This window comes from Sorex araneus, chromosome X (genome assembly GCF_027595985.1).
Source record: "Sorex araneus isolate mSorAra2 chromosome X, mSorAra2.pri, whole genome shotgun sequence".
Classification (NCBI taxonomy): domain Eukaryota; kingdom Metazoa; phylum Chordata; class Mammalia; order Eulipotyphla; family Soricidae; genus Sorex; species Sorex araneus.
In genome coordinates this window covers 277,976,957-277,990,078 of record NC_073313.1, presented here as the reverse complement: position 1 = coordinate 277,990,078, position 13,122 = coordinate 277,976,957, and the positions used below count along the sequence as shown (strand labels likewise).

Genomic DNA, 13,122 nt, shown 5'->3' with positions numbered 1-13,122 from the left:
GTATCTATTTCTATCTAATTTGGGGTGGGGTAGGATTCTGGTCATTGGTGCTCAGTTTTACAACTGGTCCTGTGCCCAGTGGCCAGATAGTGCTGTGGATGGGGGGCCAGTGGTGGTGGGGCAATCATATGTGCGTGTGGTGACAGGAATTCGACTAGGGTCAGCAACATTCAAGGCAAAAGACAAGTACTGAAACTTCTGTACTCTCTGCCCACCACCCTCTCCCATTCTAATTTTTTTTTTTTTTTTGCTTTTTGGGTTCACACCCGGCTATGCACAGGGGTTACTCCTGGCTCTGCACTCAGGAATCACTTCTGGCGGTGCTCAGGAGACCATATGGGATGCTGGGAATCAAACCCAGATTGGCTGCTTGCAAGGCAAATGCCCTACCTGCTGTGCTCCAGCCCCCATTCTAATTTTAAATTTCCTTCTTTCTTTATTACTTTTTGGGTTTTCTTTTCTGTCTCTATCTCTCTTTCTTTCGTTCGTTCTTTCTTTTTTTGGTTGTTCATTAGATGTAGCATAGTTTGAAAATTTTTCTGTTCAAATCCTCCAAAGGAATTTGATTTTTGTTCATATTTGCTTGGGGGCCAGAGTGATGGTACATTGAATGGGTGCTTGCCTTGCATGTAGCCAATCTGGGTTTGATCCCAAGCACCAAATATGATCTTTCTAGTTTCACCAGGAGTTATTCCTGATGCACTAAATAGTAAGCCCTGAGAACAGCCAGGTATGGTCCCCAAACCAAACCAAATCAAACCAAACCAAACCAAACCAACAGAATGTCTGCTTGGGTAATCTATTGATGTAAGGAAAAGTGTTAAAAATCACTTATTATTGTATTGCTGCATATTTTTTCCTTTAGGGTTATTAATATTTGCTATATTTTTCCGTATTTGTTATAGATACTTGATGCACACACACTTTTAAACTTTTTCTTATTTCTACCACATTTAGTTATTTCCTCCTGAAGTCTTGAACCCCTCAAGTAAACCACAAAGGTAGAAATTATATTCTTCCAACTGCACTGCTATATAGATCTGCTCCCATTAATTATCAGTCTTTCCCCCCTTCCCTTTCATATGTTAATGCTGTTGTGATTACTTGGGGTTGCACACATGCTTGGTTGTGGTGTTTGCACATTAGTTCAGTGTTCCTTAGGGGTCACATATCAAGTTTGCTCTGCTTGCCAGAGATCATACTTTAGCTGGGAACATTGTTGTAGTGCTTCCTGTAGGGTACAGAGCTGCTCATTGGAAGTCACACTGCTGGCCCCAGAGCTCTCGCACCTTTTTAATTGTGACGTCTGCTGGAGATTAGACCCCTTAACTGGGCCCTCACCTACCTTGCTGAGATAGCGGGTAACAGTGTCAGGGGATCTCAGTTAGGACAGCTGTGGGTACCATGCGCAGTGGCACCAGAAACCAACCTGGCAGCCTCATGCTTGTAAAGCAGGCACTTTAGCCACTAAGCTTTGTCCTGGCCCAGTTCTGTATAGTATTGAGAATAGTGAAAACCTTTTTACAATGTTTTCAACTGAATTGTGTTGAAATATAAGGGAATATTTATATATAAATATATTTATATGTATAAATATATACTATCTTTGTAAATTTTTTTCAGAATTAAAATATGAACACCAGCAGTCTTGTTTCCCACCCTTCCCCTACCTACCTCTCACATGACCTGCCTGTTTCAGGGACGATGGATTACTAAGAATATAAAACCGGCTGAGTAATTGACATTTTGTTTTAAACTAGTGAGTGTACACATTTCAGTTTGCTGCATACTGATGCCATGAAGCACTTTGTCATGCTGCCTCTTCTGCCCTGGAGATCTCCAATGACTGTTTAATCTCATACAAATACATAATTAAAACAAGAATAATAAGTTCTGGTGTTCCAATCTGCATCTTATTTTTTCATAAGACAGTGTTTATTTTCTAAACTAAGATAAATGTGTAGCTCAGGAATGACTATACAGGAACATGCTGGTGTCTCTAAGTTTGAGGAGGGAAGAGACTAAATCCCTGGTGACTATATTACTGTGTGACAAATAAGTACTCAATAAATGTTCATTAATAAGCACAGTGAAGCAGATAATTTGTAAATGATAAGAAACTAGTAAATACTTTGAGTTTAGAATTTAGAGTACAGAAATGGGTTCTATGCTATTTCCACAACATGGTTTTTTCAAAATGACCACTTCTTCAAAATTTAGGCCAAATATCACTTTTTTCCACATGGATTGCCCTTCCACATACCTATTTCTACATAGAAAAGAAAACCAAAAGTAACATTTATTCAGAATTACTGAACATTTATTGAATTCATGTTACACTAGGCAAAAGTAAGAGAAACATACTATCCAAGGATCCTTTTAAGTTTTTCAGCAGTAATTATGTCCTCATCATAAAGTTAATTTTACTGACTTAGCATTTTTATTCTTCGATTACTCTTTATTTACAGTTTTCTCAAGTGTACTTTCAAATGCTGCATAATGATTTAGACCAAGAACTATTCCAAAGACGATTTGAAAGGCTAGAGGTATTGCCATCACTTTTATCTGTGTTTGACAAAGCAACGTCCAGTGAAGTAAAACTCTTCCTTTTGGTGGCAATGGAACAGTATGATATCTAAAAAGAAAAAACAGTTGATCATGCCTCCATGAAAAGTTCATTGAGTCCTCTTACACTAATAATTTTCTTTCAATACTTTTCATATAGATACCAAAAAGGTTAAAATTATTTAAAGTGCCAATTTTTGACTAAAATGTATTTAGTCTTAGCTAGAGAATAGTTTATTAACCTACACAAAAACAATTAAGCAAGAAAAAGGAAAATAGATGGACTTACTTAACTGCTAGGCGCCCATTTTTAGTAAAAGCCAAAGCACTGGGATATAAAACACCACACATTATGCCAACAAGTGAACTTCTCAGAGCACAATTTTCCTGGCTTATAATACCTGGAGAGGAGAAAAGTGCAAATTTAGTCACCATTTAAAACTCTAGACCAAGAACTATTAAGACCATTTTACTGGTCTTAAGTAGATAAGCAAGTTATCTGTGCTGTCTTCAACCCCAGTGAAACAGAAAGAATATCAGAAATTCAACCAGTGGCATATAATAATTCACATTACACTTAAAAAAGTGATTCTATTATGTTACATAATGGAGAGCCATTTCTAACATATGTAGCGTTGTAGGTGCAATTTCATGATGACGAACATTAAACTAGCTTACTAACATCTGGACTCTTATGTCAAACAGTTCCAGTGTCTTTGAGGCCTGTGTTTGATGCTAGGGATATATTCCCTACACTGCTGCACAGGAGACACATTCCCTGTCCTTTTAGTCAGTCTACCAAGAAAGACAGTAAATATCTCAATGAGTAATTTTAAGTGCAGGTTTTGAAAGCAAAATAGAAACCTAACCTATTATGAAAGAACTCAGAGGGGTTTACTTCTGACTCTGCACTCAGGGATTACTCTTGGTGGTACTTGGGGGACCATATAGGATGCCAGGGATCGAAGCCAGGTCGGCCCCATGCAAGGCAAATGTCCTACCAATTGTACTATTACTCTGGCCCCGGGAAAGAGATACTTAAATAAGGAGCAGATGAACAGGGATCAGAAGATCCATTAAGTACTAATAAAACTTAAGGGAAGGGGAGGATGAAGGAAATAGTATTAAGTCATAAGATGTCAGACACTATCTTAGGCATTTGACATACACTATCTTTTAATTTTCACTACAGTACTGTGAGGTAAATGGTAAAAGCCCTAATTCACAGATGAGACAACAAAATCTGATCATAAATTGACTAATGTTTAAAATCACAAAACTGAAGTTGTGGGAGGCAGGATCTGAAATACTATGTGTAGTATGGCAGAGTCTGATATCCCCCTACCCCATCCCCAGTGTATTATGTTGTTTCTTAGCATGTTTCTTAAACATCTATTAGTGTTGGTTATTTATCTGTAAAAAGAAGACACCTGAGGCAGGAGAGATAGAAGGAAAGGCAGCTGCCCTGAATGCTGCTGACCTAAGTTTGATCCTTGGCATCCTATATACCCCATACCATCAGGAGGGATCCCTGAGCACAGAGGCAGAAGTAAGTCCTGAGCATCACTGGGTATGGCCCCCAAACAAAAAAAAAAAGCAGAACTGTCAATACTTTGATCACATTAGATATAAAGACAGAACTGACATACTAGTTAAAGAGTTAACAGATTAAGACGACAATGTTATAAACACATATGCACAAAAGAAGGAAGGGATGCCCCCTTACCCCCACCCTCACCAAAAAAAAAAAAAGGTGTAAATTATACTTAGTGTCGTGCTAACAAGAAACTTTATTTACACATAGCCACATTATATTTGATGAATTAAAAAATTTACCGGAATATAAAGGATCAGTTACAAGGAATTTGTAAGCAACCAAAGTAGACAAAAATGGAAGAGAAGCCAATGATGCATATGTCTTTAAAGTATCATGTTGAACCTTGAAGCAACTCCTGAAAACAAAGTTTGCCAATATTCCAGAGAAACTGGCTGTTGTTCCAAAGAACACTGTTCTATTTAAAGTCCTAAAAGGAAAATGGAAAAATTAAGTGTAACATACCATTAATCTCTTTAATTAAGATATCAATTTCATTTTTAAAAATTTCTTTTTATTTTCAAATTTATTATTTTTATTGAATCACCCTGAGATACAATTACAAGGCTTTCATGATTGGGTTTCAGTCAGACAATCTTCCAACACTCATTCCTCCACCAGTGTACATTTTGCACCACCAATATCCCCCATATCCCTCCTGCCACAGCCCTCATTACCCCCTGTCCCCCAGCCTGCCTCTATGGCAGGCCTTCTCCTCTCCCCCTCCCCTATCACTCCATCTTCCCCCCTTTCCCTTTTCCTTCCCTCCCTCTCCCCTTCTGGACATTGTGGTTTACAATACAGATACTAAGAGGCCATCATGTTTGGTCCTTTACCCACTTTCAGCACACATCTCCCACCCAGAGAGATCTCTTCCAATCATTGTCCTAATTGCCCCTTCTTTACCCCAGCTCTTGGATATAGGCTTCCAACAGTGGACCATTCATCCTGGCTCTTGTTTCTACTATACTTGGGTAATAGTCTCATACAATGATTTATTATTTTTTTTTTATTTTTTTTTAATTTATTTTATTGAATCACCAAGTGGAAAGTTACAAAGTTCTCAGGCTTATTCAGTTACACAATGCTCAAACACCCATCCCTTAACCAGTGCCCATATTCCACTACCAATAAAAACAAAAACAAAAGCAAAAACAAAACAGACAAACAAACAAACAAAAGAAAAAAACAGATTACATCCCACCCCTCACCCCCCAACCCACCCCGTAGGTGAGTGATAATTTCACTTCCTTTTCTCTTTACCTTGATTACATTCCAGATTTCAACACATAACTCACTATTGTTGTTAGAGTTTCAAAACAGACTCACTATTTTTGATGGAATTTATCCCCTAAGAATACAGCTCTATTAATAGGGAAATATTTGATAATAAGTTTTCCATTGATGAGAATGAAGAGATAAAATGTCGCGCGGTAGCGGCCGCGCGGTTTACAATTTCTGTATTATAGTAATTAAGTCCGCGAAGATTTAAGTTTGAAAATGAATCATTTCTCTTCCTGAAACAGCAGTAGCCAAAGTTAGTTCACAGTCTCCATACATGGGTGCAAGCACTTGCTGGAACCCCAATTCCTAAAGCTGTCTCTGGTTCCCGCTTGTTCCACATCCACCGGCTCTGCAGGGGCATGGGCGCCGGGGCCGAAAACCCGGCCGGCCGGAGCCGAGCATGGGCCCCGACTGGGGCTGGCCCTGTATCCCGCGGCTGTTTCAAGTTCAAAGCACACATTTTTTTTTTTTCCGCGCCAAAGTTCATACCTTCTCAACGGACCCACAAAATGTCGGACATCACGCCTTCTCCCGGAGGGGAGAGAGACCAAGAAGGAAGGTTATTTCCTCCGTTAGCCGGCGTGGGGCAAAAGCTTAGTTCACAGTCTCCATACATGGGTGCAGGCACTTGCTGGAACCCCAATTCCTAAAGCTGTCTCTGGTTTCCGCTCGTTCCACATCCACCGGCTCTGCAGGGGCATGGGCACCGGGGCCGAAAACCTGGCCGGCCGGAGCCGAGCACGGGCCCCGACTGGGCTCATACAATGATTTTTTAAAAAAATGGATATATCAATTTCCAAATAACCATTTGTAATTTGATTACAAATGTCTCTTGAACACTTGAACCATGAAATGTCTCTTGAACACTTACTACAAGAAAGGTGTTTTTCAGGGGTTCAGTGGCTTGCATATAGGAGACCAGGGTTTGATCCCTGGCACTGGTCCCCCCTCTCACAAACACACACACACACACACACACACACACACACACACACACACACGGTATTTTCTATGTGTTGGGTAAACAAAAGCAAAACAAACAAAAAGCAAACAAAATAAAATCTCACTGTTCAAGGAAACTGTATTCTAATAGGAGGATTGTGAGTCCGGCTGGAGCGACAGCACAGCGGGTATGGCATTTGCCTTGCACGCGGCCAACCCGGGTTTGATTCCTTCATCTCTCTTGGAGAGCCCAGCAAGCTACCGAGAGTATCCCGCCCCCCACGGCAAAGCCTGGCAAGCTAACCATGGCATATTGGATATGCCAAAAACAGTAACAATAAGTTACAATGGACAACAAGTAACAACAAGTGACAATGGAAACATTACTCTTGCTCGCTGGAGCAAATCGATGAGCAATGGGATGACAGTGATACAGTGATTTATAAGCATGTCTGAGTTGTTCTAAATGCAGTTATTTTATTTTATTTTTTTATTTTTATTTATTTATTTTTTCTTTTTGGGTCACACCCGGTAATGCACAGGGGTTACTCCTGGCTCTTGCACTCAGGAATCACTCCTGGAGGTGCTCAGGAGACCATATGGAATGCTGGGAATCGAACCCGGGTCGGCCTCGTACAAGGCAAATGCCCTGTGCTATCGCTCCAGCCCCTAAATGCAGTTTTTTAAAAAAGAGAATAAATCTGACCACAAATAAAGATGAAACTGTTCTGATGTAGCTCATTTTTTGGAGCTAACCCAATCCAAAATTTTACTTTTGATACTAAAAGAATTTGCTTTAGGTCATCTGAAAAAAAAAAAGTTGTTTATATTTGATTAGACCATCTGGAAAATAACTATTTCTTAATTAGTCCAGAAACGTTTAAAATAATGTTGGGGACTTAAAGTACATACTCGAATTGACCAAAATGTCTAAAATCAAGTCAAACATTCTTTAATTTTATCCCTAAATCTATTAGATTAATTGTCAAATAATAATAAGAGACTTCATGTACATCATTGAAGCTGTATTCCTTTCTTGCCAAACTCAGCTCTGTGGCTGAGGTAATTCTAAAATGAATTTATTTACAGTAGATCAGTTAAATCTAAGTACCCTTCCAAACAGTATTTTAAATTTAATTTTACTTTAAAAAATAAACTAAAATTAATCACTGTATCACTGTCATCCCGTTGCTCATCGATTTTCTTGAGTGGGCACCAGTAATGTCTCCATTGTGAGACTTGTTACTGTTTTTGGCATATCGAATACGCCACGGGTAGCTTGCGAGGCTCTGCCATGTGGGCGAGATACTCTTGGTAGCTTGCCAGGCTCTCTGAGAGGGGCAGAAGAACTGAATCCAGGTTGGCCACGTGCAAGGCGAACGCCCTACCCACTGCACTATCGCTCCAGCCCAAAATTAATTTAAATTAATTATTTGTTTTAAAATTAAATTTAAAAACATTTACTGCAAAAATGACATTTTAATAATTTTGTCCATTTTGTTATAAGGATGGTGCTGGGATTCGGGGAAAAGTTTATTATGTGTTAAGCAAGTGCTCTACCATTTGAACTAAGTCAGCTCATTTTTGTATTTTTTTAAGAAGCAAAATAAATTATTCAATGTCTTAATATTCCAACAAACCACTGACTTCATTAGTACACGTTTCCTCCCAGTTCTTAATTTTATAATTTTTTCATTATCAAGTTAATAAAGTTAGAGGATCTAAGATATCCAGAAATAGTGACAATACAGAAAATCAGTAAATAAATTTATCAAGCTTTCAGTCTGGGTATATCTCTTACTTTTCATTTCTAAGGTATTCCAATTTATTTTCTATGATTTCAAAAAGCATTGTTCTTCTGAGTATTCCATCTCCCAGAGAAAAGCTGGGCTGGCCGTGTGTGTATGTTGCCACTGTGAGGTCCTAGAAAACACAAAATTCAAGAAATATCAGTTAATATCAATATCAAACTGGAAATTCTAGGGACTTAGATTTAAATGCATTCAAAGTCTAATAATGTGTCAGATATAGTCACCTGTTTTTATATACCTTAAGTTGACTCTATGAACATTTAGCAAACTTATTACCAATGACCTTTTTTTTTTTTTATATATGAGTCTGGCTGCTGGTGCTGGTGCTGGTGCGGAATTCAGTTTCCAGGTAGAACTTGGAGTCTTGCACATATTGGGTACTATTTTACCATTTGAGCCCTTTCCACATCCTGTCAACAATACCTTTTTTGATTCACACAGAAGCTCTGAGAAATTGGTGGGATAATTATCAAATAGCTTAAAACTATTTCAGAAAGACCTACAATGGCCTGGTCCTTTGTTGTCTTCCTCCCCACATCTTTTTTCAGAGAATGAAAGTTGAGAATTGGAAAGTTACTACTTGTTGACAATTATTTTCTCAATCCTGGCAAATCTGCTGTCTGAGATCCCTGGCACCATAAGAGCTAAGCTGTCAGATATCCGACAGCCAGGATGTAGGCTCCCCACTGAACTCTGCAACTAAAGAGGGGTAAATCCCAACAAGTACTCGTCTGTGCACTGCAATAACTCCTGGAACTCTACAACCAGAATGTGCTCAAGAACAGCTAAAGAGTTTGACACTCAGTGAGCATCTTGGCCAAATACATGAGCACTACAGCTGATGTGCAACCCCTTATACGTGGGACTCTCAGTCACAGCAGCAGCATCAACAGAGGGAAGGGACAAAGTAAATAAAATAAAAATTAATATACTTAAAAAATGCCTAAACTCAGTTTGGAGTTTGAGTTTCTTGAAGATGGAGGAGGGCAAAGACTGTTTAGGAGAGTCATGAGAGAATATCAGAAAGTGAGACAAGTTAAGAGCTATAGAGAGGGTAAGAGTTACATTGTTTTCTAGTAGCAAGAGGTGGAGGCAATACTTTTGCTGAAAATTGCTATGTGCAATAGCAGAGAGCCCAGAACCATGGCCCTGGGTTTGAAAGATGCCCAAGTCTCAAGTGTGATGTATAAAGGCAGTAACCACTGTCAACTGTTAGAGACCCCAAAGGGTTGGCTGGTAGCCTCCTAACAGAAAACCAATGATTTTGTACATTTCTGAAAAGTCTTCTAAATAACATAAGTGACATTTTCTGCCACACAGTATAACTGGATTATACATTAGCCAATGAATAGATTAAAAGGTCTACTGCTCTTCACACATTTAACCTACTTCTACTGCTGGAACAGCTTTTATAGGTAAGGGCACAGATTTTCAAATTTTGAATCTTAGTGAAAAAGTACAATAAGCACATTAAATACCCAAGACATTAACGAAATCAGTAATTCTCTATGTTTTGTTTTGGGGCCACATTCTGCTGTGCTGCCTCTGTGCTCAGGGACCAGATGTAGGTGGGTTGCATGCAAGGCAAGTGCCTTTCCCTCTGTACTATCTCTTTAGTCAAAAGCGGTCATTCTCAACCTTTAGCGCACATAAAATTCACAAGGAGACTTATCTCAATGCTGTCTCTTAAGCTCTCTTCTGAGATACATGGATTCTGCATTAGTAGGGTGAAGTCTACTAGAATGTGTGTGCTATAATTTTTTTTTTCCAGGCTACGTGCATGTGAGGTATGTGGTCTACCATACCAGTTCTACCACTGAGCCACATTCCCTGGCCCTGAATGTGTTTTAATAGCACCAATATATTTTGATAGGTACCAACCCTAATAAAGAAAGGCTAACCCAGGAACCAACATTCTGCAGACACAGGTTCCTTTGAATCTTAACATGGTATCATGCAGTGAGTAATAATGGATGCTTCTTTCCTGAACCATTGTGAAACTGCTCAAACCAGTTCTCTCTCTCTCTCTCTCTCTTTGTGGAGTCTTACGGAATGACACACCAAGTGTGCAGTCCATGCAGTATTGGGAATCAAGCCTGGTGGGTTGCACTATCTCTCTAGCCCCCACCACTAAGATTTCTTTAAATATTCAAGGACAGAGGGGGGGAAAAGAAAATGTTGGGCCTGGACTGAGCTATCAGGGCGAGCCCATGTATACTGTACCATACTACTGACAGGAAGATAGGGACCCATGAAAATGGGCGAGATTTCTCCTGTGTCCTGACTGGTTTGGATGAAGCTGAACATTTCCCCCCTTTTCAAGCTGTCTTTAGAAAAATAATTTCAGTATATTGAAAAGAGCAGTTTTTCCTTCTCTCACAGAAGCCTGGCTGGTCTTTGACATGCAAATAATGTTAGCAAGGCCTGACCTTTGAGATTGTAAAATGCAGGCTTGGGCCCAGCATAGTCTTTGGGATGCAGATTCCAGGTGCCTGAAGAAGGTCTCAGTTTCGGTTTTGTATCTTTTCCTTCTCAGTTCTGTATTCTTTTCCCGAGGCTATAGGCCTACCCATACAAGGAAACAATATGCTTCCATTGTCTCAATGTTCTCCCTGTAACATCTTTTGATGCCTTTGGTGACATCACTATATTGCGTCCGTTAGAGCTACCATGATCAATAAAAGGAGGTCCATGAGGCCCTCTGCCTTTGCTAAGAGCCAGAGCGAGCCTTAGTCCTCCAATCAAGGCATTTCTTCCACGTTCCTATCTCAGCGCCTCTGATTGCACGAATGTTCACGCAACAGAAAATATTTTACAAGTCATTTATTTCTGTTTTTTTGCTTTTTGGGTCACACCCGGCCATGCACAGGGGTTACTCCTTGCTCATGCACTCAGGAATTACCCCTGGCGGTGCTCAGGGGACCATATGGGATGCTGGGAATCAAACCCGGGTCGGCAGCGTGCAAGGCAAACGCCCTACCCGCTGTGCTATTGCTCCAGCCCCACAAATCATTTCTTTAGTCATTTGTTTCTCTCTGATATCCAGGTGGAAAATGAAAAATGTTTTGCTATCATCCAATTCATTCGCTTAAGTACCTTATTCCACACAAAGAAAACTTCTAGGCAATGTCTGCCACCAACTTTTTATTTTGTCTACACCTTCATCTGAAAAGGAATAGACAGACAAGATTATACTCCTAACACACTGAAATAGGACAGGAAATAACGAGTGCCCGGGGTCTGGAAAATTGTCATTAAAGCAGAAAAGTAGACTGGTAACTTTCAGACAGACTTTTAAACTGGTATGGAAGTGTAAAAACTGTTTTAATCAACATTTTAATTAAAATGAGTCCAGGGCCACTCAACTTGTTTTCAGGACGAGTGCATTTATCTATACTTATATTTGCAAAACAGATGGTTCTGTCGTGTTTTTGCGCATTTCACTTGAGATTCCTATAGACAGACCTCGGCAACTCAAGATGAAATCAGGAACCCTCAACTCGGCTGGAGGTTTGCCAGGTAATTAAAGCTCAGAATGAGTGTGCATTAAAACAAATCAAAAAAGGCAAACAATCTTGCCAGGGGAAGTGTGCAAAGGTTTCCCAGAGCAAGTGACACTGAAGCAAATCCACCAAAGAGAATTTGGCAGGGGAGGAGAATGGGGTGAGCAATGCTGGCCCAAAGTATCATTCTAAGTTGAAAGACAGGCCTGGGAAAGGCGGCGATTCGGACGAGGCAGACTGCAAGGTCCCACTTCTCCTTCGTTTCTCTCAGTGGCCCGCACACTTCACTGCAACCCCAAGGCTTGGGAGCCGAATCGTCAGCTTTTCAAAACTCCCTCTTACATGCATGCCGGAAACATCCGCCAAACTCAGAGGCCGCAGAAACCCATCGCAGCTTCCAGCCTACCTTGGGCTCTTCCCGCGCTTCCACTGACGTCGCACTCGGATCCCTAAGGTTAAGCAGAAGCTCCCGCCCTAGCGCCACCATCTTGGAAGCTCACGTGATCGGCGGTGGGTGGGACCTCAGCCGGCCCAGGGCGGGCCGCGGTGTTCGCTCAGCCTCCCGCCCGCGGCCGCGCCCAGTCCGCTTCAGTCAAACGCCGCGCCCTCCATCCTGGCTGGGATTGGACGGAGCCCCAGCGAAGACGGCCGCTCATTGGCTCCCCGGGTTCCGGCGTGGGCCCGCCCCCACCGCCCGTTCGGCCTCTCGCCGCTTGCGGTGTATCTGAACCTGGTCTCGGCCAGCGGGCATGGCGGGGCGGGCGCGCGGGTCTAGCGTGCACGCTCCCCTCTGCTCCGGGCGGCATCTGTAGCCGACGCCCCGCTGCCCCGCAGTCACTCCGCGTGCGGCCCCTCAGGTCGCGGCAGTGTCCTAAGGCTCCGGCCCCCGGGCCTGAGCCGGCCGCGGGAGCAGCCATGTGGCTCCTCTCCCCGCCCCTCAGTCCCCTCAGAGTCCGTCCCTGCCGCCCGCGGTCGCGGCCCGAGAGCCGTTCGCCCCGCAGTCCTCCAGGAGACTCCGCGCGGCCCGGGCTGGGAGCAGGGCTCCGCCCGAGGCACGCACCCCCTTTCCGTGCCGGGTCTCAGACCCGCACCCCGCCCCCGGCCCGGCCCGCCGGCTCGGTGCCTCGGAGGAGGCAAACCCCAGAGTTACATAATTTCTCTTGCTGCTGTTTCTGCTGCCCAGGACACCGCCCGGCGCGTGGAGGGGCGGAACCTTTCCGGTCTTCAGTCTCGGAAAACGGGGTGTGGGCCGAGGGGACCCCGCCGTAGCAGAGGGCTGCTCGTTGGGCCGCGACAGGACGGTGGGGAGTCTGGAGGCGGGAGAGGAAGGCGGACGCCGAGCAGATGAGGCGCCTGGCTTGGGGCTGCCGGGCGCCGGGTGCCCCGCGGCGGCGGCTCCGGGAGCGGCTCCGGGCGCAGGTCT

General features: G+C 42.6%; 1 protein-coding gene across 2 annotated transcripts; it reads right to left on the bottom strand.

Moving 5' to 3' along the window:
• Positions 1-2,212: 2,212 nt before the first annotated feature.
• On the bottom strand, positions 2,213-12,316 carry TMEM126B (transmembrane protein 126B). Of its 2 annotated transcripts, none has more exons than XM_055122521.1 (5): positions 12,042-12,175; positions 8,187-8,308; positions 4,402-4,589; positions 2,855-2,966; positions 2,213-2,635 (listed from the first exon to the last, which is right to left on the bottom strand). In XM_055122521.1, exons 1-5 carry the CDS (start codon positions 12,045-12,047, stop codon positions 2,452-2,454), a joined length of 612 nt encoding a protein of 203 aa, XP_054978496.1. In that variant the 5' UTR covers positions 12,048-12,175; the 3' UTR covers positions 2,213-2,451. The 2 variants fall into 2 exon arrangements, with proteins under 2 accessions (XP_054978496.1, XP_004621834.2); XM_004621777.2 differs by having other exon boundaries at positions 2,283-2,635; positions 12,106-12,316.
• Positions 12,317-13,122: the final 806 nt, after the last annotated feature.